This window comes from Triturus cristatus, chromosome 4_1, assembly GCF_964204655.1.
Source record: "Triturus cristatus chromosome 4_1, aTriCri1.1, whole genome shotgun sequence".
In the NCBI taxonomy this organism is placed as follows: Eukaryota; Metazoa; Chordata; class Amphibia; order Caudata; family Salamandridae; genus Triturus; species Triturus cristatus.
The window spans coordinates 1111162946-1111181062 of NC_140585.1; the positions used below are offsets into that span (position 1 = coordinate 1111162946).

The window sequence follows — 18117 nt, forward strand, 5'->3', positions numbered from 1 at the left end:
TGAATGTTCTCTTTGCAGGTCGGTTTTGATCCAGTGAGGATTTTGCGAAAGCGAAATAAAGCGTTGAGAAAAATCAGGAAGCTTCTGAAAAAGGGAGAGCTGCGCATGACCCCTGTAAGTTTTTCAATCGATTCTCCTCAGATACATTTAATTCTGTATTTCTATAAGAGAGTCGTCGTACCATTTTCCTTTTCGTATTTCAGTTGCACTTTGAATTGGATGCATCTCTCATATTGTGGGTTACGGCGACCGGTAAAGTAGTGTAGATGAACAGAGCACTGTGGGTGACTGTGCCCTTGTGCTGCAGAGGAAAGCTGTACTTTAACCTGACTGGTGTGAGGATTTTTGCTCTTTCTCTTCCCATCTTCCTTGACAACAGACTTTTCCATCGTTTTCTGAGATGGAAGGAGCTATAATCACACACGTCACAATTACAATAATATTCTAAGTTCAGACAATAATGAGTGGTGTAGGTAGTTTTGAAGGGTTTTATTTTCTAATTAAAAGTTCAGAATCTTTATTAATTAATCAAATCTCAATCAGATTACAGAATTGATAATAAAAATATGGTTAGAGCAAATCACATCAAAATAATGTATTCAGCACATTCCATAGAGGAAAGAATCCCTATTCTAAGAATGGGGCGAAACAGAACCAACCCAAGAAGAATTTAAAAGTGAGAGGCAAGAGTGAGAATAGAGCATGAAGCTCAAAATCAGTAATCAATAGTTGCAGAACTTCCCACAAGGAGAGGTTCAAAAGATTCAGTAGAATCTTAAAACCGCATAGGGTAAAGAAGCATTGGCAGTAGCAAATACAAATCAGCAAGAGGTAAAGCGCAGAGTATGGCTCTCATAGAGTGGCAAAATGGTTGAGAAAACACACTTTTAGAAGACAGTATAAAGCCTTATTGCAATGCATGTTGGCGTGCTCTTTCGTATTCAGCCAATGAAAATTCAATATTCTCCTAGGAGCAAATACTTCCCTCCAGTTCTCACACGTCTTCAGTAGTCCACGCAGGCCTTATCTTCATGTTTGCAACTTCTGTTAATAAATCTAACTACACATGGGACATTTCCGGTTTTAGTCTTCTTTCCCGTGATTTCACTACATTTCCTAACCAAATTCTGCACACATTGTATTTTTGTAAGTTTAATAAAAGCACCCTCTAATTGGTATTTTATCACCACAGCCTTTTTTGTATAAAGGCTAATACAATACTGCAAACAATTACAAAGGGTGATATTTTTGTCCCCAAAACAAACATTCCACAAAAAGGTTCAAGTAAAAACACCTAAATCTAAGCCAGGACATCCATATCAAACACATGGGAAATTACACCAGATCCCATTTATATTCACACCAAAGGCACTTTAGCACACCATGAAAAATTATTCAATTTTCAATTCAATATCCTTAGGTCCATTCCATAGCACTGAATATCACAAGAAAGTTCAAATATTGATCCAATTCCACGTTGAGTTGTTAATGATTGGCCTTTATTCCAAATTCACAAAAACAGCCATTTCCAATTCATAGGCAGCCGACGCACATTTCGCCCAATGGGCTTCCTCAAGGCTCCAAAGTAAAATATTCTTGCATATGTTGGCTCGCATAAGGTATCAGTTCCCATTCAAGTCCTATCGCAACAATTCTCATGATTTCTAAATGATGAATCTCATCCACTGTCCAAATGCAAAGTGCATAATAATAAGTCCGGTCATCGTCATTTTAAGTGTGTAGAGTCCAAATTAATTGGTATCCAATATGATTCAACCCTGGGACCGTGTTACGTCCTCACTGCTGTTAAGTGTTACGACCGCATCGCGTCTATAGTTGCAAGTGCTCGCGACGTGGAATTGGATCAATATTTGAACTTTCTTGTGATATTCAGTGCTATGGAATGGACCTAAGGATATTGAACTGAAAATTGAATAATTTTTCATGGTGTGCTACAGTGCCTTTGGTGTGAAGCTAATCTTGAGAGTCACCTTGTGATCTCAATATATTCGATACTTGAGGTGGATAAGTATCACGCACTGTATTAGCACACAAAATTGAATGTCTATAATACCATACTTGATGAATTACGTTTCAAAACTTATGTACTTTTGATGATGTGCAAATCGATATAGCATATCCACCCTGTCTTTTGTGTACAAAGATCCCATTTGTCCTTAGCTTAAAGAAACTTTAGCAAAGCCAATATATCTTGGGTCTAAAAGGCAGAACTATTGGTTTAGCCAATGCCCTTTAGTAATATAAGGCGTGTTCATGCCTTACGATGTGTTATATGCATGGTTGTCAACTTTGCCATGAGTTTTCTGTAAAAAAAAATTAAAAAAACATTCCAAGATGGTGGCCAATGCACCCACACACATCGTGATGTGTGCTTGATCGTTGTGCTGCAGCAGACATTTATCATTTACAATTCCAACATAGTTAACGGCCATGTTGGAATGTCAAATTAAAATGTTAAAAAACAAAAAAGTCGGTGTAAAGTGCCAAAAAGTATGCAAGCAGCTTGCCAGCGCTTTGCAGTTGCTGAGTACTGCAAAGAAAATACATTTTGGACAGACAGGAAGCAGGGCGGGAGAATGAAATAGAGCACGTGGAGGGGATGAGAGGAAAAAGTGAGCGGCCCAGAAGCAAATTGCAGCAGCCAGGCCTTCATAATTAAAATAGAAAATACACATATTTTTACATAGAAACTGGGAGCATGAGGGAGTGGGTGAGTGGGGAATAAAAAAGAGCACACAACGGAACGAGAGAGGAAAAAGTAGTGGAAGAGACAAAAAAAAATACATGTACTCGAATGGAGTAAATCTTTGAAACATGTTTTTCTATTGAGCATTTTCACAGGTATCACCCGTACAGATCCAACATCCGCTATATTTCGATCAGTGTTAACATTTCAGTGGCTGTGTTCTCTGCAAATGTACTCCTGTATGCATACATCTCTCATGCTCCCTTCACAGTTAGAAAATTGACTACAACTTCTTGCATTGATCCGGTAATGGCTTCTTATGTATTCCCTAGTATCCCTCTTGGCGTTTGGCAGTGCCCCCGCTAGTGCTCAGTTTTCCATACCCATCTTCCCTCTTCTAGGTGGAGGGACCTTAGGTGATTTCCAGTATCTGGCTATATCTCTACGAGCTAAGCTCAGTGCTAAATCAAGGAACCTGTTGCCCACCTTTCTGGTCACCTGCCTGCGATATTCCCATTCGACAATATGACATCTAGAGCAACTAATGTCAGTGATGTTCAGCATAATGTGCAGGCGATGTAGTGTGAGGTATATGGTGTGCAAATAATTGAACTGGGTGTATTTAAAACAGGTGCTCATATAGACGGTGTGAATATGTACCCATGCCCTTTCCAATTCTTTCCCTGTGAATTGCCAGCCTATAATGTGTTCCCATGTGGCACAAGCCTTCGGCAGGCTTTCTATAATCATGAGCAGAAGGCTAAATGTCTGCCTACCCTGAAGGTCAAAATCGTCTGAAGTAGGTTATGCGTGGGAGGTTCTGGACCCAATGTCCTTAATAACTATTGTTTCACCTACACCCGTACTCCATACATCAGGAATTGCATGCCTGGGAGGTGAGATGCAGCTGTCAGATTCTCCAGAACCTGAAAGGTTCCCTCCGCATAACAGTCTGCAGGTCCGCTCCCGTCCATTCCTCCATCCACCATGTCGCGAAGTATACATCTCTGGCAGTAGGAAGCCCCACCAGTGGCATTACCAGTGCATACAGAGTGTGCCTGCCCACACATTTGAGTGCACTCCCCCAGAATCAGAGGGCTATAGCTAGCAACCTTGGTTTCTTCAGTTGAAGTACTTTCACCCCCAGAAGCATGGCCATGAAGGTCCCCACCCTGTGGTTCTATCCAAACTCCCCCAGTTTCCCCACGTCTGTACCAGCCTTCCATCTAGCTAGCCACTGGAGTTGTGCCGTATAATAATAGAATTCGCAGCGCAGTATCCCAAGGCCTCCAGCCAGAGGTGGTCTGGGCAGTGTGCTCACAGATACCCTGTTGTTTCCCTCATTCCATATCAGCTTTTGGAGCAGCTCGTTCAGGGAATGGAGCCAGCTCTACGGAATCCAAACCAGGAGATTTGCAAAGTAATATAGGGCTTGAGGTAGTACAATCATTTTAGTCAGCGCAGTCCTAGCCATGATGGGCAATCACAGCGTTCGCCCATAAGCTATACTCCCTCTGAAAGCCCACAGGCGCAGCCTGGGTTACCTTCCCTAGTATCAGCATCTGCATGGTACACTCTGACTCCCAAGTAGGGAAGAACTCTGAGTTCCCACTTAAGTCCCAATCATTGGACAATCACTGGGGGTTCCTGTAGGGAGACTATCACAGGGAGTGCATAGGTTTTGTTCCAATTCGTTTGGAGCCGAAAACCTCGCTCAGTCCAACTAAGATTGCCTCTGCCTACTATATCCCCTCACTGGCATCTCTCAAAAAGCTTATCGTCCGCATATAGTGATATGACATGCTCCCTGTCCCACAGATGAATACCCTTGCCCTGTCCTTCGGTCCTCAGTATACTAACAAACTTTTCAATAACTAACGCAAAAACGGTCAGCGAGAACTAGCAGCCCTGTCGCTTCCCCGATGAATCAAGAATGGGTCCAATATACATACAGCTCTGTGCGTTCATAAAAAGAAGGGAAACAATTTCACTCCAATGGAGTACTTAATGTAAAATAAACAAGAGTCTCCCCAAGGATACGGCTCATCCAATCAAAGCATTATGCTCCTGGCAGGACAAACAGGAATACAGAGGAAAGTCATTGAACCTAGAGAAGACAACTGAGATAGACAAAAAAAACACACACTCATGAGCAAAGGGCTTATCCAAAGCCCACTCTACATATATGTTTTGTAATGGAAACAATTAGTTTGCCTACAGACAGATACAACTGTCTGTAGTACAGACCTACATATGAAATGAATGACAGATATTTATTTCTCACCTCAAAGGAGGTCCAACAAGGAAATTTTATCAGGCAAGCATTTTGCCATTTCCCCTTCACTAGACCCCTTTGCCCTCCTCCCGATAAAGTAATGCAGGCAGGACCATTCTCCAGTGAGCCTCTGCTCCCTGCTATAATGTCTAACTCAAAGAGGCCTCTGCTCCATGGTTTAGTGCGGGTGCCTTCCCAAGGAGGTGCAATTATTATCAGTGTGCACCAGCCTGGCTGTATCCGTAAACCCACTGACAGTGCAGGATTAAGGGCATAGCCATGTAGGGTTGTTTCCACTATAAAACCAAGCCTATCACATCATGGGCTATTGTGCATCATTAAAATGAATTTTACCAATTACACAATTATCTGTTTGCACATTTTGGTATGCACATTTAGAGTCTCTCATGCAAGTTTTGTGAGGACGCTCAAATCTATTAAATAATATGTTTACCATTCAGTTACCTAGTCACCCAGCACTTGTACTATTGGGCACCCTTTACACAGGGGCTAGCTCTTCCTTAAGTAGAAACAACTTACAATGGCACTTTTTTGTAATTGTAGCCTTGCAATCAATACTAACTCTCTGGAGGCAGAATAAGGGTTCAAGTTGGAGAGAATTAATTTATAGAATATGGAACTTGTTAAAAATGGGAAAGATTATGTCAGCTCTGGACTGTGGCCCAGTTTCATTTGACTATTACTAGCATCCATTTTCAAACTACTTGACCACCAAATTTCGCAAGTGTTTATGTCCACAATATCTAAATGTTCTCTGTTTTATTCCTGCCGCTAAATCAAATCCTTCACCACACAAGGACATTTGACTGTGATTAGGTTTGTTCTTTGAAGAGGTGGGGATAAAATCTGCACTGCACTGGGCTGACTACCTTTACCACTCATATGCCTTTACCACCTTTACAACGATTTTCGTTGGAAAAGGTATGTGTGGTAAGACATACTTAGGCTATCTGGTTTTAGGTTTAAACCTATAATAACTGATAAAACCCCACCGAAAGGAAAATAGCCATCACCGGCGTAAACATATAAACACTGAAAAAACGCCTTTGCAACCACAAACTAAGTGCCATTCATAGAAAGGAACAGATGAGTGAAAGTAATTTTTATTTCTTCCTGACAGTGCCAATACATTGTAACTTTGTTATACAAGGTAACATCAAGAAAGACTGGGCAAACGTTATTCTGCTTGAGTTTTGTTGTTTAGGGATGTCACTAAAACATCGTCTCTTCTTCTGATTTTTTCAGTTTTGTTGTCTTTGGTATAAAGATGCAGTGTTTAGAAGCATGTTTTAGGTCTTATTTAGTTATTTTATAAACTGTAGAGAATCGGGAAATATCAAAATCATATTTGAAATGTCGGTTACATTTGATTTCACTGATAGGTAAAATGGCTGTTTCATAAAAATCATTCCTAATATCTACCATCACATTAACCCACAGACAGAGAATGGGTGAAATCCTTTGAAACATCAGCCCCCTTTTCTAGTGAGTCAGTATTGATTGTAAGTGAATTGCCAAACACCCCAATCTTTAAACATTCAATTCAAGGTGTAGTGACAGCTATATGTGAAAAGAATGTTGTCACCAAGCATATGAGATAGTGATGGAAACATTACACCAGGCGTTTGGTAAACATGGAATGCAGTGTCACTTGGAATGCTGCTGAAAAAAGTTCCTTCCAAGTTCAATACAGATTGGAGTGATGTTGTTTGTGTTTGCAGTAATTCAGCTACGTATATGAAAAAGTTGTATGATGGCCTGTCAAAATCAATACCTGAGCGGAAGGACTTCCCTGTAAGAGATCCTTGTCACTTGCTAGATGTTATGCTGAAAGCACCTTTACAATCTTCAGAGTTAATGAAGAATGCTATTGACTTTGTGGTCCATTCTGGTGCAGCAAAAATGTGTTTGGACGTCATATACCCTGTGCATAGGCTACCTATATACATGCACTATCAGTGCAGAAAGCAAGCAATAATTAAAATTAAATTAAAATTCCATAAACACCGGAAAAACACTGTTTCTTTTGTTTTTAATGGCCCGAAAATGTGTAACCACTGATAACCACTGTTTTTTAAGGTTTTGAAAAAACCCCACCAGAATGTACCAAAAATAGAAACTGAAAACAGGAAAGCCTAGACATACTGGTTGTTAAACCATGCGTGGTAAAGGCTATGCATGGTAAAGGTAGACACTTTGTAAGGCGCGCTTTGTTAAGGTAATGTGTGGCAACAGCTGTGTGGTAGTGGCTTTTTCCCCCAGTTGCCCCCCAGGGCAATCAGGTAATGAAAATGTGTACACCGCCCAGGCAGTTTTGTCGTAGTCCCTGGGGTAGCTCAGAGCCACAGGGAGAAGATTGCCTGGGGGAACATGCATGGTGTTCCCCTCATAAAGTTTATATTTGTCCCTGGGGGCTCCTGTGCCACAAGAACTGGATTGAAGATAAAAAAGGAAAACATGCACAGTCACTCTCAGAATATTTGATTTCTCTGGGTGGGCTCCAGTGCCCCGTGAACCCACAAGGAATGCAATACCACTAAACTCCACCGATGAAAACTCCAGGAGATGTACAGTGCTTCTCCCACCCCATGCACAGGGGTGATGTAGCATATCTGGCCTGAGACTCCCACTAGTGGTCTGTGTGGGCAAGAGATCACTGAGCATGCCTGCTCCCATGCCAGCTGCAGAGAAGAGGAGGCTTGTGGGGAGCTCCCCATTGTTCTGCAACAAAGGCCACCACTAGCGCTCAATTGGAGCCGGGTACCTACATAAACCTAAAGGACTGCAGGGCGAAAGAAGGGAAATGGACGTGACCCAGAGTCCGCATTGGAAAATCGCCTTAGGGTGAAAGATTGCCATATAAAGTCAATCAACCTAGGCAAAAATGTGCCTATTCCTTGTGGCGGTGCACCAGAAAGGGCAGGGGCATCACTGTTTTGGAAAGTTGTTTGTGGGTGGTCAGTCATGCATCAGCTGCCCAACGATTCCTAATGTGGTGTTGCGGGTACCTCGCTAAGTCTTGCGGGGCGTCAAAAGCGTGAGCCGGGGAGTCGTTTCTGGCATTGTAAACATCCCTGTTTAATTTGAGGGCACTTAGGTGCAAAGAGCTTTGTTGTTGGGACCTTAGCTTGTTTGGCAGAATGTATACAAGTAGAAGAAGGATTTATAATGCATAGTATTGAACATTTCAGTGCTTTATTAACAATGACAATGCAGAGGCTGATTATCTATTATGTTCAATGTCCTTGGAAGGTGATGCCAACCTTATATGGTTGCATTGGGTTTTTCAGTGTGTATTTCCACTTTTATTGTTGTGGTGACACTCTGACCAAGCCATTAGGCCTTACTTTGGATACAGTATATGTGGAGGATGCATTGTGGTTTTAGGGGGCAATAAAGTGAAAAAAGGCATTAGGTGGACAATGTTTTATTGAATCTTGCTTGCTGCATGCCTAAGAATAGTGTCACTAATTCATACAGCCTCAGCTCTGTAAGTCTTAGGCAGCTGTGCCCCGCTACCCTGAGAGAGTCAAGTGCCACAAAGGGGTATTAAATTCAAGTTAAACTTTGAAATAAGTCTGATCCCTGCTGGAAACATTGTTTACCACTAAGAATCTATCACCAGAATAGCACGTCAAAGTAGCTCTTGTCTTATGTTTATAAAGGTTTGTGTGTAAGTGTCACGTGAGGGCTCAATGATGATGTTGAAATCCCCACCTATATATAAAAGGTCTACAGAAAAGTGTCAAATTGCTCATAAAAACTAATAGTTGTGTCATTATCAATAGAAAGGGCCTGAAAACCTACCTCAGTTGGCTTGCTCCTCCCCCACCACCCATTATTTATTTTACCTCATGTGTCTGGAACTCATTTAATGTGTGCTGTTCTAATCCACTTATGTTTTTTAAAATTGCGTGTTATGCTTCAATCCACCTTGCTCACTGTGTGTATCTCACTGTAACCACTAGAAAATTACAGAGTCCAGCAACTTTGACATGTTTTTTGACTTCTTCACCAATTTGTGGCTTTCCTAAAGCAAACGTATCAATGCCTCAGTTTGTTCCATATACAACATCACAGTGGCCGGTGCATTGGATTTGTGGTCATGGACATTGCAGCTTATCGTTTTTTGATACATGTCAGTAGTCTTTTACAGTTTAGGATAAGAAGAGATGTCTCATATATTGCCATATTTGTGTTCATAATGGGGTTTTTTCATACTCTTCTTTTTTCTCCTTCAATTTCCCAACTACCGTGCTTTCTTTTCCACTTGTGTGTCACAGTGCATGCCAACATGCATGCCCTGTGCCCCTTCCTCTGCCACACCAAATTCTAAACAAGTCACTTTTTTATATATATCACCAAACATGCTTAATATCTCGTATCTTGACTTTTCTTGATAATGCCCAATTTTGAAGTCTCTTCACTCAAACATAACATATTTGTGTATCTGTTGATTGTATTAAAAGGAAGGAATCATCAACACTAGTTATGAATATCAAGACACTGATGATGAAGAACTCGACAACAACCAAGTAGAAGAGCTGGACCTGCCCACATACACTGCTGACCTGCCAATTACCATAGACTGGAAGAAAGACCTCCCAGTGAACATCATTGTGCCCAAGATTGATGTCCATAGTGTGATCATCGACTTTGGAGCTGTCTCGTTTTTGGATCTTTCCGCCATGAAGGGCATCAAAGCGGTAATTTCTTTTCATATAACGTTTTGTTAAAATGTCCATACTACCCTTACTGTTTGCTGCATCCAGTATTCACCACGCTAAGAGAGTGACAGGAGAAGGGGAAGCACCCCACATGATAAAATGGTTACAGAGGAACATTATGGATGTCAAATGCTTAAAAAATGAGTTAACACAATGTGTTGAGGCTCTGTGCACTCAGTGAGTCCTGACGTCCAATCCTGGATACCTCATAGCATAATGAAAATCGTGTATAATCTACAGCGTGAACTCGTTCAGGATAATTTGTGTTGTCTACACGTTACAGATAGTACATGCTTTGCAAAAAGGATGCCAACAATTACACACACATGTCCTGGATAACCCAGTATAACACAGATTATGCGTGAAATGCAAGAAATTGGGATACTGCATAGTATTAACAATTACCAGATATTAATTGTTATGCTCACATTTGGATAACACATAGTATGTGCAATTTTGTGATTATACAGGTATGCACAGATTCTAGGTAACTCAGAATATGCACACATTCTGGATAATTCAAATTTTAAATGGACTTTTATTGATGGCAATGTGACTGTTCATGAAAAGGGTTGGCAGCAATTATAGATAATGAGAAAATTAGGAGCGGAGAAGATCAACTCTGAAAATTGCATCACAGAGAGGACACATTTGTTACCTTAATGCATGTAAAACACCTATGAATCTGGATACTGTGATAAAATAAGAATTAGCCAAGGACTCAGGAGCTCGTTATGTCACTGTAGCTCGCACAGGAGGCCAGCCAACTAGCCCTTGGAGGCACTTCTAGTGGCCCCAGTGTCAAGGAGATTGTCTAGTTCTCCTTCAAGCAGTCCTTCAAGTAGCAGGGCAATCCTCTGGTAACAGTAGTGCATTCCTCTGGGGGTCAAGGCAGTCCTTCTGAAGTATTTACTGAAGAGGTGCCCTAAGGGTCCAACATTTATACCTGGTGCCAGACTTTGAAGTAGGGGGATAGCCTATGTTATCCCCACATCTGTTTCTGGACAGTTCTTCCCTTCCTTTCCCTACCAGGGCTCAAAGACGTCTGGGGTGACAAAAAGATGGTGTCAGGGTCCTTTCTGCTGGAGGCAAGCTCTTTGAAATTAAGTGAGGCAGGGAACAGCTCAGTCCCCAGCCATCCTGGCAGGATAACCCATTCCTGCCCACACCTAGTCCCAGATGGTCTCAATGTCTGGAATAAATGCCTAACGCCCAACAGCAGAGCCATTCACAGTCATGTGATCCAGGACCCTGGCAGAGTCATAAATGGTTAGGACAAAAAATTGCCAACTTTCTAAATGTGGCAAGCCGGGCTGACGAAGGCTGTGATGCCAGAAACCGGTCCCCGGAAGCTTGTTTCCTTCCCAGTATAAGAATTGGCTTGGTAGTTTGGTTTGCCCTGTTCCCATCATGCACTGGGACAGGTACAGACTAATTTGCATGTAGCCAGGTTCTGAGCTGGGATGGTGCAGTGAGCTAAAAAACGGTGATGGATTAAAACCATGATCTCTTGACTTGGTAAGAGTATTCTGCATCATTCAGAAACTCTGTCCATCACCACCCCCTTTTTCCCAAATCGGTTTTATCCACACTCAGTGTGGGAGGGTATGCTCAGACGTGAGTCCCTTGCTCATTGCACCATCAGGATTCAGGCAAGCCGGGCTGACGAAGGCTGTGATGCCAGAAACCGGTCCCCGGAAGCTTGTTTCCTTCCCAGTATAAGAATTGGCTTGGTAGTTTGGTTTGCCCTGTTCCCATCCTGCACTGGGACAGGTACAGACTAATTTGCATGTAGCCAGGTTCTGAGCTGGGATGGTGCAGTGAGCTAAAAAACGGTGATGGATTAAAACCATGATCTCTTGACTTGGTAAGAGTATTCTGCATCATTCAGAAACTCTGTCCATCACCACCCCCTTTTTCCCCCCTTTTTCCCAAATCAACTTTCTAAATGTGGCATTTTCCTATTGTGACTTAAAATGTGACTTTGCCATTAAAGAGGATTCTAACTTACAATTGATTTGAGTCTAAACATATCTCTATCTGCTCCAAATCCCAAGTTAGCACTTGTTACATGTAATAAGGTAACCCAATGTTACACAATGTGAGAGACAGACCTTACACTAGTGAAAAACAAATGTAGGAGTTATTCACTACCAGGACATTGAAAACGTAAACCCACTTGTCCTAGTTTTTAAATACAAAGCACCCTACTCTTTGGGCTTTTAGGGCTTACATTAGGGGTTACTTACAAGTATTAAAGAGAAAGGTTTTGGCCTAGGAAAATCGTTTTTGTTTTGCCAGGTCACAATGGCAGTTTAAAACTGCACTATAGGCTGCAGTGGAAGGCATGAGACATGTTTTAAAGGGCTACTTTAGTGGGTGGCACAAGTGCTGCAGGTCCACTTCTAGCATTTTATTTACAGGCCCTGGCTGGGTACATGTAGTACCACATACTAGGACCTTATAAGTAAATTAAATGTGCCAATCATTTGCAAGCCAATTTTGCCATGTTTTAGGGAGAGAACAGAAGCACTTTAGCACTGGCTAAAAGTGCACAGAGTCCTAATGCCAACAAAACTAAATTCAGGAATCAGGAGGGATGAAGGCAAGATGTTTGGGGGAATACCTCACCTAGGATGTCAGATTTGACAGGAACATTGACTGTCAATAACTTTCAGAGTGTGGATGCTGTCATCAGTGTTACATACAAAACAGATGCAGTTCCAGGATTTCAAATTCAAAGAAAACCGTCTTGCACAGTCATGGATTTTGCACTGCATGAAAGAATGAATCCGATCAATAATCCCAACAGAAATGTGTCCAACAGCAATGCAGATGTTTCAATTTTGTATCAATCTTGGGAAATACTGGTCGTCGTATTGTATACAAACAAAAAGGTGCTCGAAGTGACTGTGCAGTGAGAAGTGAAAATCAATAAACCATAACAAATTAAATGAAAGCAGTACACAAGAGAATAAGCATGTACAGAGCGCCCAACCCTCTGGATTTCCAGTTTAAAACCGTTACAAACACACTGTTGGAAACAGAGTTTGGGTATCCAGTAAGGAAAGGACAAGGGGGCGTGCAAGTAAAGAATATTACCAAACCATTGTGTGTGGGAGCACTGTCACAGACAGCATATGTTTCATCTAATTTGGCAAGAAATTTGCACAGACATTCAGCTTTATTGATGAAACCATATAAGGCACAAATGATAACTTGTGTTGTGTTTTGGAAAAAATAGACCTCCTACAGCCTTTCCTTTCACACTTCCTGTACGCCAGCAAGACTGTCACATAGTTCACTTTACAAAATCCTCTTACTCTGCAGTCAGAAAAATAAAAATAATCCCCAATCTCCATGTTAAAAAAACAAGTATCAATTTGTCAGAAGACCTAGCTTTGCATGTTACCCCTGCTTTTGAACGCACAGCAAATGTAACTAGATACAAACAAAAACGGAAAGGCATCTTTATAGCTCATTCATCTTCTGAACTCTAGCATGGCTCTTACTGAGGGTGCTACAGCACCCACCGCCCGCGCCCTTACCTCTGGAGTCTGTGATTGCTTCTTTTTGCAGTAATCTCTGAAGCTTTTGATTAGTGTATATATGTCAAACGTTCAGTAAGAGTAAGAAGGACTGCTTCATCAGCATACAATGGAGTAGGGGTCCCTACACCTCAGACAATGAAGGTTCAAACCCTCGAGGTGTCCACCAATATCATTCAGGAATAGCGTGAGAAGCAGAGATGCTGAACCGCCCCCTTGGCGATGGACAGAGGAATTGGAAATCATTTCCTTGCCTTCCCCATTACCTCAATACTGGATTTCGGCTGTGGCAACTGTGTGCAAGTTTTTTAATGCATTTAATAAGGGGCTGTGCAACTGTAGTTGTCATCTTTGCCACAATATTAAACTGTTGGCTAAATCGAACGCCGGCTTGAGGTCAACAAAGGTCACAGTTAAGGGCATTCTATGTATACAGATTTTGAAGCAACTGAATCGAATCTGATAGCCTGTTCAATCGTAGCGATTCCCTTACGGAATCCTGCCTGCTTATCGACAAGGATGGACTGGGTGTCAATCCAATCTTGTAGCCGCTTAAACGGGACATGCCCAACTGTTTCACTTGCGCCTGCTCCATTCAAAGAGGCCATTGGCCGATATTCCGGACGCCCTCTTTATCTCTTGCTAAACGCCAAAAGCAAGGAATAGTATCAGTTGTGAGTGCAACATTAAATACCTTAGTTAGGGCTTTGGCCCATAATTTAGGCTCTGTTTTATTGAGTCCACTGGAATAAACTCGGGGCCAAGGGCTTTATTTGATTTTTGGTGAAAGATAGCTAGCTCAATGTCTATATTATTAATCTTCAAGGAGGTCTATTCACAGGACTGCTGCTCAGTGGCTTTTAATTTTTGGGGAGAGTGTGTTCCACATGTACTAAAGCATAAAGCTGCTTAAGGGGTCTACGCCATTCTTGTGGACTGAGTAGTCACCCTTGTGTATAGTATACAGCCCCTATCGTGTTGGGTGATAAACAATGTATTCCAGATCTCCTGTCTTTGATTTTAGCCCATGAGCATCCCAGCTTGCTGCTGTCGAATGAGTTGTGTTTGGATCAGACTGGCACTGCCAGTCACCCGTCTATGGATGTCAAGGAGGTCTGTTAGTGCAGGGAATGAACTTCTGCACCGGTGCTGAGACTTGTTTGTGACAACTATGAGTGTCACTAAGAGAATAAATATGCTGTACATGAGGTTATCAGGAGGAGGTCCCATTTACAACCCATCCTCCAGATAAGATAGCTTCCAGGAACGGAGACACCCTGTTCCCTGCAAAGCTGTGATCGTTGTATCCTGGAGTTCTGTCCGCTGGGCAACAAACATGCAAGAGTTGTGACCCACTCCGTGCTTCACTACCGGCCTCTCTGGTCACGAAAGACACGGTTCTGATTTAGAAAATGTCTCATAAACCGCACGTGGATATCAATGGTGGTTCGTAAGGTGACTGTTTGCCACCACGCCTGCTTTGCTGCAAGCCATCGTGGGTGACACAGTATGCGCCCAGCTGCATGCCATTCAGGGAGACACTGCATGCGCCTTGCTGCATGCCATTGTGGGAGACACGGCATGCACCCTGCTGCATGCCATTGTGGGAGACAATGCATGTGCTGTGCTGCAAGCCATTGTGGGAGACACTGCATGCACCCTGCTGCGTGCCATTGTGGGAGACATTGCATGCACCCCGCTGCATGCCATTGTGGGAGACACTGCATGCACCCTGCTGCATGCCATTGTGGGAGACACTGCATGTGCCCCGCTGCATGCCATTGTGGGAGACACTGCATGTGCCCCGCTGCATGCCATTGTGGGAGACACTGCATGCGCCCTGCTGCATGCCACTGTGGGAGACACTGCATGCACCCTACTGCAAGCCATTGTGGGTGACACTGCATGCTCCTTGATGCATGCCATTGTGGGAGAAATTGCATGTGCCCCACTTCAGGCCATTGTGGGAGACACTGCATGTGCCCCGCTGCATGCCTTTGAGGGAGACACTGCATGTGCCCCGCTGCATGCCTTTGAGGGAGACACTGCATGTGCCCCGCTGCATGCCATTGTGGGAGACACTGCATGCGCCCTGCTGCATGCCATTGTGGGAAACACTGCATGCGCCTGCTGCATGCCATTGTGGGAAACACTGCATGTTCCCCACTGCATGCCATTGTGGGAGACACTGCATGCGCCCTGCTGCATGTACTTGCATGAGACACTACATGCACCCTACTGTAAGCCATCGTGGGTGACATTGCATGCACCCTCCTGCATGCCATTTTGGGAGGCACTGCATGCACCCTGCTGCATGCCATTGTGGGAGACACTGCATGTGCCCCGCTGCATGCCATTGTGGGAGACACTGCATGCGCCCTGCTGCATGCCACTGTGGGAGACACTGCATGCACCCTACTGCAAGCCATTGTGGGTGACACTGCATGCTCCTTGATGCATGCCATTGTGGGAGAAACTGCATGTGCCCCACTTCAGGCCATTGTGGGAGACACTGCATGTGCCCCGCTGCATGCCTTTGAGGGAGACACTGCATGTGCCCCGCTGCATGCCATTGTGGGAGACCCTGCATGCGCCCTGCTGCATGCCATTGTGGGAAACACTGCATGCGCCTGCTGCATGCCATTGTGGGAAACACTGCATGTTCCCCACTACATGCCATTGTGGGAGACACTGCATGCGCCCTGCTGCATGCCATTGTGGGAAACACTGCATGTGCCTGCTGCATGCCATTGTGGGAAACACTGCATGTTCCCCACTGCATGCCATTGTGGGAGACACTGCATGCGCCCTGCTGCATGTACTTGCATGAGACACTACATGCACCCTACTGTAAGCCATCGTGGGTGACATTGCATGCACCCTCCTGCATGCCATTTTGGGAGACATGGCATGCACCCTGCTGCATGCCATTGTGGGAGACACTCCATGTGCCATGCTGCAAGCCATTGTGGGTGACACAGCATGTGCCCCGCTGCATGCCATTGTGGGAGACACTGCATGCGCCCTGCTGCAAGCCATTGCTGGAGACATTGCATGTGCCCTACTGCAGGCCATCGTAGGTGACACTACATGCACCCTGCTACATGCCATTGTAGGAGGCACGGCATGCACCCTGCTGCATGCCATTGTGGGAGACACGGCATGTGCCGTGCTGCAAGCCATTGTGGGTGGCACTGCATGTGCCCTGCTCCATGCCATTGAGAAAGACTCGGCATGCACCCTGCTGTATGCCATTGTTGGAGACTTGGCATGTGCTCTGCTGCATGCCAATGTGGGAGACAATGCATGTGCTGTGCTGCAAGCCATTGTGGGTGACACTGCATGCGCCCTGCTGCATGCCATTGTGGTAGACACTGCATGCGCCCTGCTGCATGTGCCCCACTGCATGCCATTGTAGGAGACACTGCATGCACCCTGCTGCATGCCATTGTGGGTGGCACTGCATGCGCCCTGCTGCATGCCATTGTGGGAGACACATTGTAGAGAAGCACAATGTTACTATAAAGGCCACTTGGGTCCTCGGGTAGCCTAGGCTAGGACTACTTAAATACGCATTAGTCAAAAGAAACAAAAATAGTAAATAAATAAGTCCATGAGGGACTTGCTGCGCAGTATGAGACGGGACACAAGGTTGAAATGATCTCACATTTATTAATGGCATCAATGGAGTATCACTTTTTTACAAGGGGTAGTTCTGGTGCTCACACAAAATAGTGAAGGTGCGTGAAGTGAGGAGTTGGTGACATTTAAAAATACATCACATTGACAACAATAAACAAAACTCCAATTAATTTAATGCAATGAAGGAGTTTTGGTTGTAGAAAGAAGTCGATGGTGTTTCGATCTCATTTGTTAGAGATCAGCATCAGGACAACAAGAGTGTGAATAAGTAGAATTGGGGTCCGGGGAGGGCCGGCGTGCCTGGGAGCCTGGGAAGATGGAATTAAGCTGTAAGGTACTATCGGGGGTATGCCGAAAACAGCGGTGGAGCGTCGGATTAGATGAAGCACTTCATCACCAAAGGATCCGTGTAATTCGGTATGGTTATGGTCTGTTGAATAGAGAGGTGGAGGCGCGTGGGATTAGTCCTCTTCGGTCTGGAGCATCGGATAAGTCAGGACACTTCCTGTGCCCTGCTGCATGCCAATGTGGGAGACACTGCATGCTCCCTTCTGCATGCTAATGTGGGAGACACTGCATGCGCCCTGCTGCATTCCAATGTGGGAAGTGCTGCATGCACCCTGCTGCATGCCTTTGTGGGAGACACTGCGTGTACCCCGCTGCATGCCATTGTGGGAGACACTGCATGCACCCTGATGCATGCCATTGTGGGAGACACTGCATGCGCCCTGATGCATGCCATTGAGGGAGACACTGCATGCGCCCTGTTGCATGCCATTGTGGGTGGCACTGCATGCACCCTGCTGCATGCCATTGTGGGAGACACTGCTTGTGCCCTGTTGCATGCCATTGTGTGTGGCACCACATGTGCCGTGTTGCATGCCATTGTGAGTGGCACTGACTGCCCCCTGCTGCATGCCATTGTGGGTGACATGGCATGTGCCATGCTGCATGCCATTGCAGCAGACGCTGCATGTGCCCTGCTGCATGCCATTGTGGGAGACAAGGCCATGTGTCATGCTGCATGCCATTGTGGCAGATGTTGCATGCGACCTGCTGCATGCGCCCTGCTGCATGTGCCCTGCTGCATGCCATTGTGGCAGATGTTGCATGCACGCTGCTGCATGCCATTGTGGGAGACACAGCATGTGCCATGCTGCATGCCATTGCGGGAGACGCTGCATGCGCCCTGCTGCA

The 18117-nt window shown here is 44.5% G+C and overlaps 1 protein-coding gene across 2 annotated transcripts in view; it reads left to right on the forward strand.

Annotated features, from left to right (window-relative positions):
• LOC146856095 (chloride anion exchanger-like) overlaps positions 1 to 18117 on the forward strand; it is a 503531-nt gene that overhangs the window by 421590 nt on the left and 63824 nt on the right. For both annotated transcript variants that reach the window (XM_085654115.1, XM_085654116.1), the window contains 2 exons: positions 19 to 114; positions 9473 to 9709. In XM_085654115.1, coding sequence (XP_085510241.1) covers positions 19 to 114; positions 9473 to 9709 — 333 coding nt within the window. The remainder of the gene's footprint in view (positions 1 to 18; positions 115 to 9472; positions 9710 to 18117) is intronic.